A 24,348-nucleotide genomic window follows, 5' to 3' on the forward strand; every position below is an offset into this window, starting at 1 on the left:
AAGATTCATGACTTACAACTTATTGAGGACCGATTTCTTGTTCTAAAATATTAACTGGAATTTATACTACTTCAGAGAATAGAACCTATGAGAAGTAGGTGAATTTGACTTCGATGGGAAAAGATTAAACCACTGAGGACCCAAAGACCATTGCAGAGCAGATCTGTCAACAGTGTTCTTTCTGCAAGGGGAAGATGTGGGATCCTCTCCAAACCAGCCCCTAACCATTGTCACACCTGGGACAGCTCAAGGAACTCCTTAAAGGAGATAAAGGGACAAGATCTCTGCCAAACTCTAAAATCTCATAATTCTGTTCTATGTTTTTGAGGTTTCCTTTAGCATTTTAGTATTTGCAGTTCTTAGATGAGGATGCAGAAGTGGTATAAAAAGAATAAGACAAAGGAGGTGTTCAAGGTGTTTCCAGTTTACTTGAAGAGTCCAGTTAAATTTACAAAACAATTCCCATCAGCACCAATCAGCACAGGAAGACAGTAGATACAGAGAGATGGTAGAGATAGGGACAAACATGAACTCTGGAAATAGACAAACCTCAGGGGAATCCCAACCCTGAAACTTCACTGGCTGTGTAAACTTGGGCAATAAGATCATTAAGATGAGGTGTCATCTCACTTTGAGATGAGACTGAAGTGGATGTCTTTTAAAATGTTTTGTTGTTGATATTTTCTCCTTATCAGTCACCTTCCAATTAATTCTTCCTAATCCCAGATTGAAACTCTCAAATGTTCTATCTTTACATATTTTCACTACCTGTTAAACTCTACTCATAGGTGGTAACAGAGATGATGACACTCAATTGTGGTAGAGATGACTCCCCACACAGTGAGGTGGAGGTGTCCTTTCTCCTTTCCCTGGCTTCACTGATAAATTTTGTCAGCTTTTAACTGCATTTGATGGCACACTACATTTGTTAAGACAGTGTTTTTAAAGGTGTCCATGGTCGAATATGTTCGGAAAGGCTTGCGTACTCTCTATGCCTCTTAGAACTTCATAATGCATCATGGCATCCTCTGAATGTGGGGAAGGGTCAGGATGAGATGAGAACTAACTTGTCCAAATACTTTGGGCATTGCTGAGGTAGACAGTCAAGTTCCAGGCGTGGTCAGTAAGGATCTATTAAGACGCACCTTGACTGAGGACGCCCGAAATGCTTTTCTATGGTACCCCTTTTATTTACCACTTTAATCATTTAAGAATGGAGGCAGGGGGTAACTGCCTCCCCATGGATGGGGGCAGCAGGACAGGTGAGGGTCAGAACTGAGGAAGCAATTCTAGAACCAATGTTTGCTGATTCTGAGAACCAGCTACAGGGTGGGAAAGCAGCACTTTAGGCTAGACCTATTTCTAACAGTCCCTTAAGAGAAGGAAAACTATATGTTGGACAATCTTACAGCTGTTGGAGCTATTTTGTGTTTCCTGACAAAGTTATCTTATTTCTACCACCAACCCTGTAGTCATACAGATACTGCCATCAAATGCCTCCCTTGCTTCTTTTATACTTAGATATTAAATTTACGGATTTATTCCATTTCTACTTCTTCTTGGCTGACAGAAAGTCCTTAACGATAACTGGATTTTCTTTGGCATCATTTTGAATTGGCATTGTTTTTCATTTACTTTCTCAGGCCAAAAAAAAATTATCTTTTACTAGATATACTCTTTATTCCTGTATACATGCCCACCTGACTTAATAGTCTTTAAAGTTTTAACCCAAAGTCTTTACAAAAAAGTCTTCAATTATTACAGAAAGGACTATAAACACTTATGACTGCCAAATTCTTCCCCCGAATGTTTTCTTTTACACTCAATATGCTTAGGGCAGTAAAACTGAATTAAATTTAAATATGTCTTAGTTCTATCACACTTTTTCCCACATCATTTCTTTCATGTGACACGCCCTCACTTTCTCTCTCAGTTTCCAGGTAATGCAGATTGCTGCATTTCTCCTGAGTCTTAACTTGCCAACGACTTAACAAACAGTACATAGTAACATGTGCCTACCAGACCAAATATCAGAAATATAGGAATGCTAATAAAAAGGGAATAGTGTGTGTGTTTTATGCAATAGTAATCCTTGCTCCATCTACATAAAAACAACTAATAATTATTCACACTTCAACACTGAATTCTAAAATTCTGTTAAAATATATGCAAGTTATACAGTTCTTAAAGTAAAATCTTCAGAAGGCTTAGATGTACTATTTTTTTCTTTAACAGAAAAGAAAACGTTAAAAGAACATAGTCTACAAAATCTGTCAAAGAGTGATTTTCCTTTGGCAAGTCCTGGCTGGAGCTTTCTGAATTAAATTATATATATATATATATATATATATATATATATATATATATATATATATATAAAGTATAGATCTCATAATATCTTCACTGAAAATGATAAAATATCTCAAGTGTAAATTATGTAACATATTTCTATGAATATTAAAATACCCAAATCTGGCTGTTGTAATGGATACAATATTGAAAAAGAAATAAGGGTGTCAAGGATCTTGAATGAAGAAAAAGATATTACACTAAAGCTTCAATCAAGAATATGCACTATTCTGGGTCTGATATTTATGAGTCCGAAAAAATAAGTGCATAGTTTGCACTATCCTGGTATATAGTAAAATGCTTTTAAAATAAGGTTTAAAGATTGAATGTTTCTTTAAATTTAAATGTGAAGGAATTTCAGATTTTGTGGAGCTTGATTTATTAACAAACATCACAGTCAACTCCCCAGGATGAGTTCTGAATTGAATAAAAAATACACTGTCATCCACATCTACCAGCTAATGTGCCAGACAGGTCTGCTCTTCTAATGGAGTCGGAAGATGAAAGAGGGAACACTGATGACTGAAATCGAAAGACCCGCCTTTCTCCCTCTGCTCATGAACATGCGAATGACTTGATCCTTTTCCTTTCTCTTTAGCTGAAAATATTGCATGAGAATCAAACAACCTCAGAACGAAGCCGTCCTGATAACAGTGATCTCTTACAGAAGTGGCACAATTAAAGCCATTGATAGTAAAATAAAAACTTATAAACACGCTCTACCTACAGGATACACAGCTAGGACAAATCTGCACGGGACACTGGTCATCGACTTACAGGGAATAAAAAGTGAGAGAAATACAACTTAACCGAATGTTAAGGCATTGAAGCACTGACATATTAGCAGGCCTTTGGGATGTGGCATTTCCCTCGTATTAAGTAGTTGCATGTAGTCAGATAGTGCAGTGCATCGGTAAGGAGCACTAAGAAAATATTGAAACATAATCATATTTTAAAACTAGCTTTACCATAAAATCAACTGAAGTGTGACTTTAAGAACTTAGATGACAGATATTTTTGATCTACCTATACCTTCCAACCATCAATACTGTGTTGGAAACTCCCATTATAAATTATTTTCCTGCATTAGGAATGGAATATTCCATGGACAGTCAAAGATCAAAATCTCAAAGCACTGCTCTCATGCTGAATTTATCACAAATATAATATGCTTGGAAGTGAGTAGGTACTTCACTGATACTGGTTTAATGTAACTTCTTTCTCTCAGAATTTTCTTGGCAATAAATAATCTCACAAAAATGCTTTTATTTTATAGGCCATGTTAAAATATGCATTTTTTTTCCGATAGGTAGAACTCATTTTTTAAGTTACAGGTTTCTGGGAACTTTCGAAGTTAATATTAAAAGTTAAATGTATTCTTATATTTACGGTAATCACTGTTTTAGAAATTTACAAGAATATCTAAGACAACTGTTATGGCATTCTATTTCAATATTTTCATTGTACCTTAAAGAATAAATAAGCAAAGGGCTATTGTATAAATTTTTGTATAGCCTTTCCAGTTGTCTATTAAGCCATCATATATATTTATTGGATACAGTATGGATACCATGATATCAGCTTTATAAAAATGCCTACAGTATATCTATATACAACTACAAATACATATACATATATATAAAGTGATCATATGACTACCTTATTTTCTAAAAACAGGACCATATTAGCTGTACTGTTTTATAACCATCTGCCAGACTTGCTCCATCGCTCATGATCATGATCACTCTGGGCCAAACTTCCATCTCCCCTCACCTAAGCTGCAGTAGTAACCTCACAATGCTAACAGCATCCATCTCGACCATCCAATCCTTTCCCCCCTCACATCAAGGGAGATCATTTCCATGTGACAATTTGACCATGTACCCACCTATGCTCACTTAAAACTCATCATTGGTTCCCAGTACAAGTTCCCCTTGCATCTGATTGGGTCTCAGTTATCTCTCATTCTCATTCCTCATCATGCTCTTTTCACTCTCTCCAATCATCGACACTGGCCTTCTCTCAGACCTGCTCCTTCCCATCAAGGAGTCCTTACACAAGCTGTTCAACTGTCTGGAACGTTCTTCCTCCTCTTCCCCCTGACTAACACACCCAGCTCATCCTTCAGATCTCACCTTGGTGATCAGCTCCTCAGGGAAGGCTTCCCAAACCTTCTGTCTATCACATACCCTCATTTCCCCGGTCAGACCAAGCTTGTAAGTCTTCTTTCACTTTGTGTGTACTCCATAGAGAACAATCTCTCAGGTAGCAATTTCATGGTATTTCTCGCCATTCAAGATACTACTGACTTACATGCTAATCACTCTTCCTTTGGGATTCTACAGTAGCCACTCAGCCAAAAGAACTCACATAGTATCTACAACTCACTAGTTTTTTTTGGTGAGGAAGATTCACCCTGAGCTAATATCGGTGCCAATCTTCCCCCATTTCACATGTGGGTCGCTGCACTGTCACAGCATGGCTGACGAGTGGTGTAGATCCATGCCCGGGATCTGAACCCGAGAACCTGGGCTGCCGAAGTGGAGAGCACTGAACTTAACCACTAGGCCACAGGGCCAGCCCCTACAACTCACCATTTTTAACTGCAGGCCTTATTCATGCTGTCATCAAATACAGAGGACAGTGGTCCATTCATCAATATCACAAAGTTTAATTTCTACCTGTACCTTTAGTCAAACATGGGCCACCCCAAATTCCAATTAGAATCTTCCTCCTCTGAATTCCACAACATTTGACAGATTGACTTACTCTGGTATTCAACGTTGTTGGCCCTACCTACGTGGAAATGAGACTCACTCCATCTCTTACTACTTTATAATTGCATCTTTTTATCTAACCCTGTATAGCTCTCATTTAAATGTGCTTCATCCTCACTTCAAGTTCTCAACAGAGAGGCCCCTTCTATGTATTTTATACCTGGTCTAGCACCACCTATGTAGAAGGAGCATTCCAAATTAAAGGCCAGCCATATTGTATAATGACTCGCATGCTATGATAAGCATATGGGGGAGATGTTTCATCATTCCAAGCTGTTCTTGAATTATAACGGTGGAAGCAAGCTCAGAGTGGGAAACGAAGCATAGCAGAAATGCTACATGATTTTTCTCTTTAAGTAAATATTTCCAGGTGTATTTGACCCTACAGTAGTAGCCCGCGTCCTATGTTAAATTCTGTAGAGCACAGTCGCATAGCCTCCCTCAACTAGAGCTCTGAACTTGACTATTTTCTCAATTCTTCCAAGGATTGCATTTCTAGGAATAGTCTAGAGGAATAAGCCAGTCATTTTATATGACGAGTATCTTAGAGCAGAGCATTGTCTTAATTCTTTTGCTGAAATCTAGTTGGCAATAGTTAGAAAAACCTCTCAATTGACTGCATCTAGTTGAGAAAGAGCCATATTCGTTGACATCTGTATAAATCCTCAGAGGTTTCTGTATTTGAATTTATTCTGTTGCTCTCATGGAGGAAATAAAACTGATAATTATATTCTACGGTAAAAAGAAACCTCTTAAATTACAAACTATTCATCATTTTTAAGTGTGAGAAATTGGAAACAGCTTAAGTTACCCAAAAGAATTATAGCACATAAACTATGGAACACTACACAGGCACTAAATACATGTCCGGGCAAAATATTTAAGAACATGGAAAAATTTTTCAATTTTAAAAGAAGCAATACGTATATAATATGAATCCAAGTTTTAAGTATGTGTTACATACACAGCCACCCACACACACACAAAGAGAACTAGGAGGACATGTATTAAAATGTTAACATTGATTTCTTAGACCAGTGGAATTGTGGGTGACTTTTATTATCTCTGTGTTTTTCTGTGTTTTCCAATGCTTCTTAAATAAATATGAATTGCTTCTGTAATTAAAGAAAACATCTTACTAAAACAACATTCAGAAATTAAATCTAAATGCTTTACAATATTAATGCAAATGATTAAATTTTAAAAATTATCTTAATTAAATACAGATTTAAAAGGTTATTTATCATAAAAAACACTTTTGAAGAGGGAATATAATTTACCAAAAACAGGAGCATAAATAAATGAACAGGATAAACCTAAGAAAGTTTCCTTAGACCTGGGGCATATCAGAGATGTGTGTTTCCCAAGCTTATTAAACCCAGGAAAAACCTAACATGCCCACGTTTCTATTAGATGCCTATGAAATGTATATAACGTAGGTATTTCTCTTTTCTTCAAAGAATTTTATGTAAAGTTATAGAAATGCCATGAAACATAATTTTTGAGTTTATGCTTTTGTATTTAAAGAGTATTTTTTCCCTCCTATCAGAAAGTAAATCAAAAAAGGAAAATCTTAATCATCAACAGTGGAAGTCCTTGAAAATGTTGACTAATGACACAGTATGTCACCATAAATCAAGTTAATGTGTATGCTATGTGCAAACACAGGTCTTTCATCTTCCTGCATAAACAATTTATATTGCATAAAGGAGTGAAATAAGCGAACCCCAGGACCAACAGAAATCATGCTCGAAACAAAACAAATTTATTTTCAGGGATTGTGAATATAGTGTTTCATGCCATAAATATAACACAGAAGTAATTGAAGCACTTCCAAATGTGTTAGTATTCTAACATTAACATACATGATTGAGTAAATTTCTGCATATTTAATATATCTTTACAGAACAGACTATTTTAAATTTTTGTCCATAGTATTGATACTGAGTACAGCGATGTGTCATTGACCATGGTCTACTTCACTTAATAACTTAAGTGACAATGTTGACAATCATGATAAAAGTGCCAAAAAAACAAGAACAAAAAAACAGAACTGAAGAACACAGAACTGAAAAATCAAGGCATTTCTTAAAAATTACTTTAATTTTTTCAAGTTAAATATACTTTCACTCCAGTCGAAAAAAACACCAATCATAAATACTACAAGAATACTTGATTTTTTTAAGGATATATGCTTTGAATTTTATTTCACTTAGAAGAGAAAAATCACTGACTAGAAAGACACATCTATTCTAATTCAAAAACTGTTAATTTGTTCTTAATAGTTATGTTAAGGTTAAGATGAAGTGATATATTTTTTTCTTCACAAAAAAACTGGTAGTAAAGTGACAGGTGGTACTAAGTTAGTATCAGCTGATAAATAAAATAAATACATAAACATTTGAGTATTTTTTTCAAGTATTTTTGAAGGATTTGCACTATGGTCAACAGGATTCATCTATTTACATATCCAACAAAATTACAATCGGCATTTTCTCTGTACGATTACGTAGATGAGCCCTCTGACCCCTGAGTGCTGCTCCATATCTACTATCAAAACTTTCTTCTCATTTTAACTCTTTATGATACAGTAGGAAGTTAGAGGCATCAAGCCTAAAGACTTCAATTTTCTCAGTGAAGTTGAAATCATTATCAAGTGCTGAGAAACAGATTAAATATTGTGCGTATGGTCATTTACATAAAAAGTTGATAATGAGGCCAGGTCTTCTGCCACAGTTCTTATTGGCAAATCAGACTTATCTTGAAACATTTGCCTTTATAACTCATTTTCTAGGGAAGAATATAACTCTCTGAAATAGCAGAGTACCCTGTGTCCTAATATTTAACAAATCACAGTCAGGAGCAGGGTAATTTATAACTCAACAACATAAAATTTTTATACTAGTATTTAAGCCAGGAACAGTCTAAGCAACTAATGAGTGAAGTGTTGGAATGATTTAATTTTGATCTATCACCTTAAGCCACCCAACACAAAGACAGCAATGTGTTTTTGAAATATCATTCCCTATTTCAGTTATGACAGAATTGCTGCATTCCTGCAGTTGCCTGCAGCACTCATTAAAATGATCTAGTTTCACATCGCCCATTAGACACGGTCCATGACACACTCCATCCAACAGGCAGAGAAATGACTAACATCATATGTTCACACACAAAAGGCCAAGGATGGAGAAAACACTGGCTGCCATTTCCAGTAATCATCCCATTGTTACTGAGGTGTAATAATGATAAAGATATTGCTGGGCCTCCCTTGGTAAATAACTCTCCATGTGCTAATATTTCCTCCCACACCTTCTGATTTCAAGGACTGAAAATATCTTAAAAGATCTCCCAGTAATACATAATAGTAATAATTTAACAATTCACTATTGTCTGTCACCCCTTTAAAAATAAAACAATTAAATGCCGTTTTATCTTTCAGTTTTCTATTACTCATTTCTCGAAATTATATATAATAAATACCCCTTATAGTAAGATTTATTAAATGGTTCCAGGACATGGTAAGTATCAAATCATATCCTTCCCAATTTTCGACAGGAAAGAAAAAAAGTCTAAGATGATTAGTCAGGAACACAGATAATCATTTTCCCCAATACAAGCATCATACAATGTCTGACTCAATCAAATTATTTTCCTTTCAAAATAATAAACACCAAAATAAAAGCAATTTGTTTCTTATGGTTCAAAATGCAATGGACTGTTAAAATGCGCAGATTCATCACAGCTTTAGAACTGCTAAAAGGACAAAGTAGCTTAGCAACTGTGGCCACATTGGAAAATTAAATGTGAAAATTCAGATCTAGCATGCTGCAGAGAAATGCAAATCTTTAATCCAAAGTCATATCAGAAAAGAAGTGAGACTTGAGCAATGCTATTTAGAAACCATTCCCTACAAAATCACATGGTACAAAATAGCAAAGAAAAGTCTATTGTTCCTCTCTCAGCAGGCAAATGATTGAGTAGATTATGAGGGTATCTTACAAGCATTAATTCAAGGCATAGATGCATTGATACAACATGCTATAAATATATATATATGAACACGATGAAATAAATATGAAATCAACATTTTCAAGAGAATAAAACCTGACATGGTTTGAGTTAATCACTTTTTAGCCTTTCTGATTTATTCTTGAATAACAGACAAGCTTCTTAAAATCTGCAAAATAGCAAATTACCTTGGAATTATTTTAAAAAATAGAAAAAATTTTGCATTATAGAGCATTGGTGTTTGAATATGGCACAAATTAGAAAATATCTTAAAAACTGGAGAATGTAGAATGAAAATACAAAATTTATATATGTGAGATGCTCAAATAATCAAAAAAATAAGGTAACAAAGAAAATTGTCAGTGGACAAACTGTAGAATTATAATGTATATAATATATAATTTATATTTATATAATTATATTTTAAATATAAAAAACTATAATACATTAAAATATTATTTTATTGGCAGCCAAAACATTTAGATTTGGGGATTTTACTCTACTATATAACCTCTCTGATATTAAATTTCTTTATATAAAAATAAAGATTATATATTCATTGTATTGCTTATGTCATAGAAATACTCTACAGACCCAGTGAGATATTTGTGAAACTTCTAGGAAACTGCAAAGTTTTATTCAACTATATGATGGAAATTGTGAAAATAACGAGACTTTTTTGTGTCTTCATCTTGAAAACATCTTGTAGAAATCTATCATTTTTGACCCATCCCAATTCCTAAAATATAGTGGGTTTAGATGATTTCTATTTCATACCTATAATTTAAAGATTGTCAATTGTTTTGCTTAGTAATAAATATATAAATAAATAATGAATAAATAAAATAGCTGATCCTCATTATTCACAGATTCCATATTTGCAAATTTTCCCACTTGCTAAAATTTATTTGTAACCCCCAAATCAGCACTCATGGTACTTTCATGGTCATGCACGCATATGCGCAGAGTGATGAAAACTTCACCCAACATGCACATTCGCAGCTGAGGTCCAACAAGCCTTCTTGTTTAGCTCTCACAGTGTAAACAAATGTCCTTATTCCAGTCTATTTAGTGCCACATTTTTCGCATGTTTGAGCTTTTTGTCGGTGATTTCGCTGTTTTAAATGCTACTTAGTGTCATGCAGAGGTGCCGTCTAGTGTTTCTAAGTGCAAGAAGGCTGTGAGGAGCCTTAATAGAAAATACATGTGTTGGATAAGCTTTGTTCAGGCATGACTTATAGTGTTATTGGCCAGGAGTTTGATGTTTATGAATCAACGATATATTAATAAGGTGTCTTCAAGCAGAAACATGCATGAAACAGTTTGTACTGCTGTTGATGAAAATTTTGTGACCAGAGGCTTGTAGGAACCTAACCTTGTATTGCCTCTAGGAGCAGTGGTTCAAAATTCACTAATTCAGTGTTTGTGGTGACTTTATAGAACATAATGACCACAAATAATGAGAATCAACTGTGTGTGTGAGATTTCCAAAATCTCGCCTCTACCACTATTATCTGGCCTTTAGGAGGTAGATTAGCTTCTCTGCATATCAGTCACCTCACCTATGAAAAGCAGAAAAAGCTAGCACATACGAATTAGGATTTTGTGTAGACTACGTGAGTTAATAATTGTAAAGCGCATAGAAAAATGCTTGACACATAGGGAAAGCTGTATAAAAGCTAATTATTAACATCTGCTAGAGTTTTGTAGCCCATTTGACAAAAGTGCTGACAACATTCACAGTAGCTATGCCTCCTCCAAAACATAGAACATTTGTGATTCAATTAAAATTGCAATGTTCAAATGCTGTTCAGTATATGATGGCAACACACTCACACATCTCTACTTAACATAAACTCACAATAAATATCTTGCAAATCAATGAATTTTTTTATAGATAATGATTTCCTGAAGAACTTGAAAAATGTGATTCAAACATATTTTTTTGTTATTTTTAAACTCAACCCCATGCCTGTCACATATGCTAACCTTCTTCTTCATCTAAGCAAACACAAATTCCAACCCTCCAGTTCTCAGGCCATAAAAGTAGAAGTCATCCATGACTTCTGTTCTTTCTCTCAAGCCCTAAATCCAATCCCACACCAAATACTGACAACTCAACTTTCAAAACATCCACATGTCAGCCACATCCCGCAGCCTCCACCTTGTCTAGCCTGGGTGGTGGCAACAGCTTCCTGAGAGTGTTCCCTGTACACGCACCCCACTTGCCTGTTTGCAACCAGCAGCCAGAGTGATCTTCTTAAAGGGAAGTCAGATCATGTCACTCCTCCATTCAAAACCCTTCAAAGGCTCCCCGACCACCTGGGGTAAAGTAGATGCTAACGTCCTTGCAATGGGCGTGGTTAGCTCCCCTCACTCTCTGACTTCATTTCCTGCCCTGCCCTCATCCCCTCCATGGAGCTGCACTGGCTTCCTTGTTGTTCCTCACACACAGGATGCTGCCACAGAGCTTTGCACTTGCCATCCTGTCTGCCCAGCAATGTTGCACCCACATTTCCACCAGGATCATGGCTCAATGGTCACCTTCTCCATGAGGTCATTCCTTACTCTCTACCTTTCTTCTTGTCCCCTCCAACAATTCTCTTTAGTTGACTTACTAGATATTTTACTCATTAACGTATTTGTTTTTTCCTGCTTCTCCTCAGGAGAATGTAAGCTCCAAGAGGCAGAGATTGTTGTTTCTTTTGTTCACTGCTGACCATCTTAGTCCAGAACAGAAGGCACTCAAATATTTATGGAATGAATGAACATCCACAGTCTCTCTTACTCATCAATAAGCTTTGGAAAATGGAAAGAATATTTAACATGCAGCACTAAACTAAGTACAATGGCATTTAATTCTGGAAGTAAAATAAATCTCTCTTTTGAGATTGTTGGTAGGGACATATTTCTATAGTAATTACAATTCTTATAACAATATATTTCATCAACATTTATTTAAAAGTAAAATATTTCTGTGGATGAATGATGGGTTGGATATAACATGTTGGTAATGAGGCTACTCAGACTTGCTTAATCCATTGATCAAACTTCTCAGTGGTACAGTTCCATCGCTTGCTTCTGCTTGTTTTTGCCATTATTCTATAATGTAAAATGTCCTTTTTTCACTGTGTAGCACCTAGAACATAGTAGTCACTCAATAAACATTTCCTGAATGAATTAATGAAGAAAAGGTAGTTTCCTTGAGAGCAGGAATTCTGTTAAAAATATGTAGTGATCAATAAATATTAGTTAAATGAATGAAGATGGTGATCAGTAAATGAAGGTCACTGAATAACAGTAACTAGCAGATACATCACTTTGTATATGTGGTCAGATTATTCCATCATGTGATAAAAAGGGCACTACAGAACCATGGAAATGTTAATAATTTGAAAATTATAGATTTAAGTCTATGTTCATACATGAAATAACATCAGTTTCTATTTCTCAATTCTGTCTGGTAAAGAAAAGCAACATCACCAGAGATTGAGACCATTTCTGTGCTGAAGCAGCACTTTTTCTAAGTAAAAGTATAGAATGAGTAGGATGAGGAATTCTAGAATCTGTAAAAAGATGAATGTGACTATAAGACAGTTTTTATTAGATATAAAATGAGTTAATAGTGGTGATATTAAATTCAGGCTGACTTCCAAAAATTTCCCTGCCATTCCTTCACTCATTTGTTCATCTATGCTTCCACCAAGTATACACTGAGTGTCTATAAAGTGCTGGAGCCATTTTAACAAATAGCCATGTATGCACCAGCTAGCCACTTCTGTGACTTGCTGGAAGCTAATTATTAAGTGTATGCCTAATCTGGTGCCCCCTGATGAACACCACTGATGTTCACGACGTAAAGAATTATTGAATATAAACCAAATTGTTCCGGGCAGAAGAGATGTTTATTATAAAGGTAACTGGCCATTACTACAATTGAGTTATTTCCATGGGAACAAATAAGAGTTCAGAAATTGTATGAGATGAAAACAAAGGTAAAAGTAAATTATTATTTAGATAAGCACAACATACATGAGGTGAAAGATCAAGGAACACAGGTAATGTGTTGACGATCCCAGCAGCAAGTGGGGAAACTATCAAAGAATAGGGGGATAAAATGAAAGCACAAAAAAAGAGTGTAGAGAACTCACTTCATCATAATGGAGCTATCATTAAGTCTGATAATGACGAGAAGGTGTCCCCAGTCAGTAACACAATTTAGTACTACTTTAAATTGTTATTCTTTTTCTAGGCATTTTTTCTGGGGAATGAGATTGGTGCCAGTGCTTATTGATTTCCTTTGCAAGACACTGTTTAACCTCAACAGGAACAAGGCTCAAGTATGTTTCCTCAGGTATTCAAAGAATCACAGGGAAGACCCAAGTAGTTTACAACTACATATCTAATTCATTTTGATAATTAAAATTGTCAATTGACACCTAATGCACTGGTCCTTGTAGTCTGCTCTAATCCTAGCTCTGGTTATAAACATGCCTCATTCTTGTCCTCAGGGGGTCCAGGTGGTTTGCCACTTCTAGTTCATCAAGGATATCTCTGATATTTATGCTATCTGTGATAACAGTCTCTATATACTGAAGGGGAGTCATTTGCATGTAGTTATAGCTACTGCACCTTGAAATCACTACCTTGCCGTGTACTGAGCTCTTCTCCGGGATGACCTTTCAATATTTGATTGTAAGTGTCATAGGAGATGCCTAGATCAGAACTCAGTGCAGCCTCTACAAAGAAGGTAGATCCTCCTGCCCTGTTCCATCAGAAAGAAGAAACTGAGACATTATAGGATGAAGGAAGGAAATCATGGCTGGCAGTGGAACTAAGAGCTGACAGACCATGTCTAAACTCAAGAAGGTGAAGTCTTCATCCAGCAATTTGCACTGAGGAAATGGAACAAGGATTTTAAAATTTGAAGCACAGCCACATGAATATTGGTTCCTGAGAATAAATAAGCCATTTTGCATACAAGAAACAAAAATAGAGAGCCTATTTTGGCAAAGCCAGCCCTGGTGGTCTAGTGGTTAAGATTCGGCACTCTCACCACCGTGGCCCAGGTTTGTTTTCTGGGCAGGGAACCACACCACCCCTCTCTCCGTTGTCACACTGTGGCAGCTGTGTGTTGCTGTGATGCTAAAAGCTATGTCACCAGGATTTCAAATACCAGCAGGGTCACGCATGGTGGACAGGTTTCAGTGGAGCTTCCAGACTAGGGCAGACTAAGAAGGAGGACATGGTCACCCAGTTTAAAAAATAATTGGCCATGAAAACATTGTGAATAGCAGTGGAGCATTGTCTGATACTCCACCTGAAGGTGAGAGGATGGCGCAAAAAAGCACGGTTCTGCTTTGCTGTCCACAGGGTAGCTAGGAGTCAGAATCCACCCGATGGCACTAACAGCCACAAATTTTGGCAAAGCCTCAATGTAATTAATCATAATTAATTACATATTTTGGAGAAAATAAATGCAGATGGACCTTGAATAGTTCAGTAACTTTACTGAATTCTCAACCAATATTCAGAAAAAAATAAATCAGAACACAGGAAAACCACAAAAGCTATGAATCTAACTTTTCTATCCTATTCTCACTTAATTAAAGCAGCAACTTCACCCACGTCATCCAGGTGTTGAACTATCAAATTGCATATCACACAACTACTATGGACCAAGCCCTTTCTTGTTCTATGAGTTCTGAGAATTCTAAAGAGTTCAAAGTTGATGATTTTACAGTATCACTCATAGGTCGTTCAGTTTCCTTCTGTGATGTGTTTCATATTTTCCTTTAATATTAAGCGAATCCCATAGCCATTGTGCTGAATTGTCAGTTTAGTTCCACTTCGGCTCAATATCTATGAAATGAAGATTTGTTCTTATAAATGAGTTAAGTAACTTTCCATGTCTTTTCCTGTAGAGTATTAGCCCTCTGAATGTTTCTATTTCAATCTACATAATCTTTATTTCCTTTGTCTTTCCTAATTAATTTAATATAGCCACCATCTACCAGAATTTGAAAGAAACACATTTCCAGTGATATGTATCTCTACTGTAAAAATAAATAAGTATACATATTCTTGAGGGACAAATCAGAGAAAACTAGACAAAATTAAACCTCTTACAAGATTAAGGAAGTCTCAATTTACAGTCTTGCATCCTAAAATGCTTCTGCTTATGATTTTAAAAGGGGGGAAGAAGGCAATGTAGTGAGATTCATTGCATCTCCTAAAAAGACATCTTCAAGTCCTAACCCCTAACATCTGTGAATGATCTTGTATGAAAACAAGGTCTTTGCAAATCAAGGTAAGATGAGGTCATACTGCATTAAGATGGGCCTTAAATCCAATGACTAGTGTCTTTATAAAAAGAAAAAAAAACAGAGGGCTATTTGGACACAGTGACTCAGGAGAGGAGGTAATGTGTGACGGAGGCAGAGACTGGAGTGACACACTTATAACCAAGAAACGCCAAGGATTGCAGGGGTCCCAAGAAGCTGGAGAAGCCAAGGAAGGACTCTTCCTTAGGGCCGACAGAGGGAGCAGGGCCCTGCCAACACCTTGATTTCAGGATTCTGGCCTCCAGCACTGTGAGATAATAAATTTGGCTTGTATTCAGCCATCAAGTACATGGTAATTTGTTATAGCAGGCACAGGAAACTAAGACGGACAGCATGGCCCATGGAGAAAGGACAGACTTTGGACAATGATCTTGAGTTCAAATCTACAGCTTGTTTTTTGGCCTATGGCAAGTTGCTTAATATCTTTGAGCACCAATTTGCTTGTGTGTAAAACTATGAGATCTTAACATGAAATAATGAATGTGAAAACCCAGGCACATCATAGAGAATCATTAAGGAATTAGATTACTTTTACTAACAAAGGAAAAAAAGCAAATCATTCATTCTTACTCTTATATTCCAGTATGTTTTCTAAAAGATCCTGAATAATTTCTTAAAATCTTTGTTAGAAATAAACTCACCAGAAAAAAAATCCCAATCCCAAAATAATTAAAATACAGTGCGAGGCTCAACGTCAGGGCCTAAGCAAGAGCAACAAATAACTCGAATGATTTTTATACTTAAAGTTTTCATTTTCATGTACGCAATGTTGTAGACACTTCTTTGTCAGATGTAAACAAGAGAAGAAGATTTAATATAAGCTATATCTCCTCATTATTGTATGCCTAGTTGTCTAAAAATTAAAGAATGAATTGAAAGAAACAGCAATTATCAAATCATTTTAGTTAGGACTGACTTGCGCAGTGTTGAGGCCTGTAATGTCCAAGAAAAAGGCAAGAGGAGTAGAGATTGGTATGATATCTACACAATTAGTTTTATGGACTATGTGACTCACAACTTTAGTCTCTAATTATCTTATAATTCCAGGCGAATAAGTGATGACATATATACACATTTTTTCTCAACCAAAGCATTACATATTGTGAAATATCATTAGTTAAACATGTAGCCTTTTATATGCCACCAAATCTTCAAATGGTAATAAACTGAATTGCTTTACTTACTAACACAAGCAGCAGGACAATATCAGGGTTATCACACGCACAGGCAATGTGCATTGGCGTCCAAAAGTCTTCATCCTGGTGGTTGACATTGACCCCTCTGTCAATCAGGATCTCTGCAATGAAGGCATTATCATACCGAGCACACTGAAAGAAAAAAAAGGAAATATACTATCATAACAAACTATGATAAAGTTTATTCAAAATTTCCATGGATAGAAAACTTCAATGGCAATTTTGGAAGTTGAGAGGCAGAGCTAAACTGGGAAAGAATGCATTCATGCTCCCCAACTAACCTACAAGTGAAGGGGCCTAGGGAAGAGTCTTCTCTATTTGTGGATAGGATTAAGAAAATCTTGAACTACTTATCAGAATTATCTTTCTAAAATACAGATTTGATCATATGATCCTACAGCTTTAAAACATGCATAGCTTGTCAATTACAAAAGAATAAAGTTTCGCCATTTTATTGCATCTAACAGACAAGACCCTTCACAGTCTTTCCAAACTCATCTATCATCATTCTCATATGTAGCCTTCACACTAACTGCATAAGACAACCAGGAATTCCACAACATGCCATCCTGTGAAAGTTAACTGTGGTAACTAAGGAATCTTCTAACATAAGTTTTAATGATTGCATAATATTGTATTTTATAGATATTTCATAATCCACAAAATCAAACTCTCCAGGAGCTTATTTTGTTCTTATTTTTATTTACTATTTATAGTTAAGATTCATAAAAATAGTATATGTATAAGTCAGGGCTGGCTCCATGGGTGTACGATCTATAAAGTTGTGCTTAGAAGGGTCTTGAATTTGGCTTAATGCTCTGCTGTCACCATCTTGAATTTTTAATAATTTTTGGAGTCCCACATACTCTCTTTGCACTGGGCCTTACAAATTAGTCCTTTATAAGTCATTTTCATATTTATATCTATAGGCTACATTAATGTTAAATGCAATTAGTAAAATCAGTGGAAAAAAAAAAAGACCTATTATAGGTCAAATGTCTACCAGTGAAATTTCTGTGTTGAAAGATATATGCTTTTTATAGGATTTGAATGCATAGAACCAATTTCCCTCCCAAAAAGAAGTACCAATCAATACTACCGCCAGAGGTACTTTCATATCAATTTATTTACCCACGTATTCATTGGATAGTATAATTAAAAACAAATCATTAGAGGACTTCCACTTTTCAGTAACAGGGACCAGATTTACATTCCCGCCTGAATCAACTAAAACAAAAACAAAACCCATAGACAAAATAACGACCTCTGAGAAGTGGGAAGAAAACCAGCAGCCCCACTGTTCTGTGGCCCCAGCTTACTGCGTGGGGGCCGTTCCCAAGCTGCAGCACAGGAAGGACAATCCCAGGCAACTAGGGCCACTCACGAGCAGACCGAACTGGAAGTCCAGAGGGACCAGGTTGACTAGAAGGCACAGGGCAGAGCAGCAGAGAGCACAGAGCTGCACAGAGAGAGAATTCAAACACCTGCGGAAGGCCCCCTCCAGTACCCAGCTGAGTCATGATCAGCACATACATTCTAGGACACCACGGAAGGCCAGGGAAAGAACCCCCTGAAAAGGAAGAGGACTCAGAGCTCATAAATTGCCAGAAATAGTGCCTATTTCCACCAGCCAGACTGAAAACCTCATAACTGATGGGGCATTGGGTAGAGTACCAGACATGTTTTGTCTCCATGGTGGGGACACTTTAGCCTTAAACTAAATGTTGCTCTGTTCCCACCTAAAAAATATTAAATTTAAGTTCTGAAAGGATCTGCCCCCAAAACAGAGTTCAAGATTATTTATAGAAATACAAAAATGTTCATTACCCAAAAAGGCAAAATTTACTATATCTAGCGTCCAAGACAAAAATTACCAGATATACAAAAAAAAGCAGAAAAATAGGACCCTCAATGAAAAGAAAAAATGATCAGTGGAAACCAACTCAGAAGTGATACACCTGTTAGAATGAGAATCTGGGTATTGAAATTGTTGTATTATATATTATAACTATATTCCATATGTTCAAAAAGCTAGGGGAACTATTGAACATAGTAAGCAGAGAAATGGAAGATATTAAAAAGGCTCAAATTTAACTTCTAGAGATGAGAACTACAGCAGCTGAGATGAAAAACATGCTAACGGGTGGGATTATCAACAGACTAGACATTGGAGAAGACAAGGTTAGTGAACTTGAACACAGTGATATAAATCACATAAAATGAAACAGAGAGAGAAAAATGACTTTAAATAAATGAACAGAGCATTAGTGTACTGTGGGAAAACTTCAAACAGACTAATAACTGAACAGATCGATAGGATGGAAATGGGAACCACATGGATAAATGCATGTTTTCTTATTATTTAATTATCTTTAAAATTAGTAATTAGAAGGCAACCCAATTTTAAAAATTAAGCAAAAGATTTGACCTGATACTTCACCAAAAACAAGATATATGAATTGTGGTTCACAATCCTAACATAGTCATTGAAGAATATTCATATCTTTCTCCATTCCCAGAGAGTCTCAAGAATGTACAATAATTACAACGCAAAGTCATGGTGTGAGTTCCATAAGGAGGAACGTGTGAGCAGGCTTCGGTCTAGGGATGCAGGGAAGCACTTGGGACAATGGCTAACATGAAGTTTGAGGGATTAATTTCAGTTTTGAACTAAAATCTTTGTGCATCTCAGGTTTCAAGTCAGTGTAACCATAACAAAGGGTCCCTACCATCAGGGCCCGAGGGTATGAACTCTGACCCTACTCACAGTCTCTGCAGGTTTGGGCGCAATGACTGATAAGGTAAGAACCAGAGTGTGAAAGCTCAATAAATCCGTTTTAGGATCTGGGGCCTGGATCCAATTTGTTTTAGGAAATTCATACATGAGTAATTCTTATTGCACTCTCTGTATCTTTTTGATAGCTCACTGCATAATCAACAAGGATGTGACCTCCTCTTCTGTGCCTGTCGAGATATCCTCAACCCGCACATCAGGAATCCACATTTACAATTCAAAGCTACGTAGGGTTTGGCTTTTCAGGGTCTTTTACCAAAAAAGAGTTAATTAGACACAATGTTGAAAGTGATATCAGTCCCTCTCAAGTGATGTAATTTTTAGATTCACATTTCAGAAGATTATGAATAATAATTTGACAGCAATAAAGACCTTCTAATCTCACTTGTCTGAAAAGATTATGATGGCTGAACATTCCTGTTACAAAGCTCTTACAATATTATGGTTAGATAGTAAACCTAACTTTCCCGGAAAGAATTTTCTTCAAGCTAGCAAATCCACCTCCCAAATCAGGTTGTTCTTTATGACTGTATCCAATTTCTGGTAACACTTTATAGCACCAGAAAAATGGCTGAACTCCCACTTTGTCACCCTCAACAGAACTCTGACACCACCAGTTGTCTCCGCCTGAAGACTGGAGCCAAATCTCTCAGCTCTTCATGTCACCATCCTCTACCTCTCAAAGGGCCAAGTGGGACTAGCTATATCATTTGTGGGACCCAGTACAAAATGAAAATACGGGGCCCCTTATTCAAAAATTGTTAAGAATTTCAAGATGGTGACAGCAGAGCATGACACCAAACATGGGCCCTTCTAAGCACACAGCCCTGTGTGACTGCAGGAGCCACACGCCCAGGAAGCCTGCCCTGAATTGCCAGGCCCCTAATCAACCTGCCTTCCAGGTTCCCTCATGCTCACACATTACTCTTCCTTCCACCGAACCTCTGGGACCCAGTCCATTTCAAATAAACTCTCCTCATCTGGAAATGTCCAGAGAACCTAAATGGAAATCTGTCTCCCTGGAAACACCATCTTTCCTGAAGCCTTCCCCAGTGTAGATAAAATTGTTCTCCCGTCAGACCCTGAAAAAGCTTGGCTGTTTTCTGAGCTTACTCTTGATTCTTCTAGAATCACTGCACATTCACCTCAATGTCCTTCTTTCTAAGATTCACTCTACCTTATGTTCTACTCTCTTCTCCAAACCTGGTCACTGTCCTCTTTCATCAAAGCCTTAGGGACCATGATCACAGCCTTCACTCCAACCTGAGCACCATCAACTGACGAGGCATCAACAACATTGGGTTACTCACCCTATGTGAGAGCTTAAAATATCTCCCCTGCAGTACTCCAGTAATCTTAGCCTACGTTTGACTTTAGTCACCCACTCCCCCCAGCTTGCCATCACCAAGATTGGCTGCACTTTGAAATACTAAATTCTAATATCCTGATCTATCACCAAAATATTTCAGTTTGCCTCCTTAAACATACTTAGAGAGCAACATGATGAATAGCTCCTTCCTACAAGACTGTTCATGGAAGGGACTAGGATTAGAAAGTGACAACTAACACTTTCAACACTAACTCAGCAGTTCACAGCTTCTCTGGTAATGCATTCTTTCACTCATTTTTAACTGTTTCTAAACAAAGGTGATATTTCTCAATGTATAAACCCAATACAATGTGCATTATTGATGCAGTTGAAAAGACTCTGAAAGCCATAGAAACCAAATGACAAAGAGAATTTTTAACTTAAAATGTGTTGTCTTTTCCCTATATCTTGTCATAAGAGGTATTTTATGTTTTTTAGTTCTTCTGGTTGGCTAAAGAGCATGTCCTGAACAACACTGAAACTCGCTCTCGCAGAAAATCAAAAGCTCTATGAACATTGAGTTCACACATCAAATTCCATGGTTCATGCATGAAAGTCATCTTTTGATAGTTTTTTTTAAACTAGGGTCAGATCTACTATACCACGAGTTTTCTCAGTGTTTATATATTTCCAGTGCAAACTTCCCTTTTACCTCTCTGTGTTGATTACAAAGCCATTGGGCAGAGGAGCCTAGCAAAGAGGTACTGGAACAGGATCCAATTTGCTCTAGATATCATCTACTGCGTGGACGTCCTGTGCCAAGCATAGTTCCACTAACAAACAACAAAGAAAATCATCTCTGAACTCTCTTAAAATTGGGGGAGGAGGGGAGGCAAGATGATTTACACGATCAATTTGGATTAGCCATTGTCCATTTTCTAGTCCTGTTTTTATGGGTTCTCAAAACTTGTCTACAACCAGAGAGTGACAGTGAGAGAGAGAGAGAGACAGAGAGACAGAGACTGAGACCAAGAGAGAGAAAGGAGAGACAGAGAGACAGACACAGAGAGAAACAGACACAGAGACTGATAGAGAGGGAGAGAGAGAGATTTATATCAGTAGCAAAATGAATTTAAATTTGTTGCAATTTCAAAATTTCTGACATCCCTCTGGAACTTCCATATGGTCCTTTGTCTTCAATGCCAATCCCACAGGTCATCCTTTTCAGCCTGTGCTTGAATCTGCGAAAAACCACTCCCACTTCTCTGCCACTATACCACACTGAAGGATCATATTCATTACAGTGTCCTCTTGAACATGCTCCTCATCATTTTTGCTTTTCATGTATCATCTCTCTGGTAAATATTTGTACTCCAGATTACCTCATCATAGATAAACTCCCCAGAATACTCTGAGATGAATTATAGACATTATTTCTTGCATTATAGTTATACTGACCTGCATTCCAAATAGCCATAGCTTCCAGCCAATTGAAGGAGACTCTAACTATAAAGGTCAGGTTATTACTAAAGAGATTCAGATGTACCACTGATGCATATTCAGAAATTTTAAACTCCTAACAAAACTCTTAATCTTTTAAGTAAATGTAAACTCTGCTCCTTTAGCTGTAGCGCTGGTTTGCTTTACTGTGAATTGCCAAGATTTCATTAGGCAACACTATATTCCAGGCACTGTGCTTGGCAATGTATATGTAAAGCTCGATGACACAGTAACTACCCTTGAGAAAGAGACAGTACAGCTGAATGAGATTGAGGGTGCAGAGAGCATTCTATGGAGTCACAGCAGAGGGTACCCAACAGCCTGATAAGAATTGGACAATTATGTATGGGAACACAGGAGCTGAGTCTTGAAAGACTGGGGGGACAGGGGTTGAGACATTCATAATCAATGAATAATTAAGTATTCACTGAGGACCTACCATGTGCCCAGTGCTGTGCCAAGCCAGAGGATTGGTATTATGAACTAGATATCATCCCTAAATCAACAACCTACAATCAAGGGGGTGACGCAGTCAAAAGAAAGCTAAGATGGACGAGTCCAGTGAGCTGTGGGGCCATCTCAGGGCAGCACCCCAAAGTAGGAAACAGCATGAACAATACCCAGGAGGGATGAAGATAGCCATTGTGGAATTACATGTAATCTGGCACGTCTAGGGAGTCAAATAAATGATTAGAGTTGTTTAAGGAAGGCCCTTCTGAGTGGATGAGTTTCGCGCTGCTCTAAGGGAGAACCTTCCTTGGTACAACACTCCACTTCTCATAGAAAGATTCTGTACCAGTGGTTTCCATGCTAGTTGATTGAAAGTCTTCTTGGAGAGGCACACAGTTCTAAGAATTCTGTGAAAAATTCCTCACCTGCTGGGGCTGCCCTGGTGGTACAACAGTCAAGTGCACCTGCTCTGCTGCGGCGGCCTGGGGTTCGCAGGTTTGGATCCCCAGGACGCACTGACACACAGCTTGTCAAGCCATGCTGTTGTGGCATCTCACATAAAGTAGAGGAAAAAGGGCACAGACGTTACCCCAGGGCCAATCTTCCTAGGCAAAAAGAGGAGGACTGGCATTGGATGTTAGCTCAGGGCTAATCTTCCTCACAAAAAAAAAATTCCTCACCTGTCTACCTTTCACCTGTAAGAAAGTGTTCTGATTCTTTATAAATTGAATTCTTCCATTGTTGTAGAGACAAAAAAAAACTCTCACTGGTAACTTCACTAGCGAATGTTTATAATTGATGTTGAATGAACCAGTTAGTTCTGTGTGGTATATTTACTCAAAAATGGAAAACTCACTCCCTTCAGTTTCTGGTGGTTTTTCAAGGATCTTCACAACTTGCTCTTCTGTTGCCTTTTTACCTCCTAAGTCATGCACATGAGTATCAATAATAAAAACACACCCATAGTGCAGAACAAGGCTATGATTTTCATCTAAGACTCAGCTGGATACTATACTAATGATCTAAAATCCTGGACTTGGACTTTCCAGTTATGGATGCCAGGATTCTCATGGACCAAAGAGATACTGGATTTTAAAAAGTAAAACCTAGTCAGGAATTTGAATATTAAATCACATGCTTCTAAAAAGTTAAAGGGGTCATTGTTTACAGTCCATGGCGACTCAATTTCCTGCTTTCCAGCACTTTGCAGCATCCTGCAGTCTCTCACCCTCAGACATCAGAATGGTCCAGCTCTCTCTCTCACTGACATCATCCATTCACTTCCGTATTGTTCCTTCACTCGCCTGTCCACTTCCTGTTGCACCATCCCGTATGACACCCCCCACTTCAAGGCCCCCAAGAAACTTCCCAGAAACAGCCCCTATAGAGGTCATATTTTCTTCTGCTATGACTAATTTTCTCACCAGAATGTACCCCTGTAGCCTCTGCCCTTTCTACTCCGGGAAAGCAAAGGAAGGTGGAGTCATGTGGTCGATGCCCAGACCCTGTGGTGTGGTGGGCAGGGCAAAGTGTGGGCAACTTCCACATATCGACTCTTCTTGTTCTTTAACACCTAGGCAGTTTTAAAAATAAGATAGTTCTTTAAACATTTTCTCCA

At 37.3% G+C, this 24,348-nt stretch overlaps 1 protein-coding gene across 2 annotated transcripts in view; it reads right to left on the reverse strand.

Annotated features, from left to right (window-relative positions):
• The window catches only part of MYO16 (myosin XVI), a 550,785-nt gene that overhangs the window by 392,242 nt on the left and 134,195 nt on the right, over window positions 1–24,348 (reverse strand). For both annotated transcript variants that reach the window (XM_087435860.1, XM_087435859.1), the window contains exon 4: window positions 16,666–16,809. In XM_087435860.1, coding sequence (XP_087291986.1) covers window positions 16,666–16,809 — 144 coding nt within the window. The remainder of the gene's footprint in view (window positions 1–16,665; window positions 16,810–24,348) is intronic.

Source organism: Ceratotherium simum, chromosome 10 (assembly GCF_057802395.1).
Source record: "Ceratotherium simum simum isolate JZ-2026a chromosome 10, ASM5780239v1, whole genome shotgun sequence".
Lineage (NCBI taxonomy): Eukaryota > Metazoa > Chordata > Mammalia > Perissodactyla > Rhinocerotidae > Ceratotherium > Ceratotherium simum.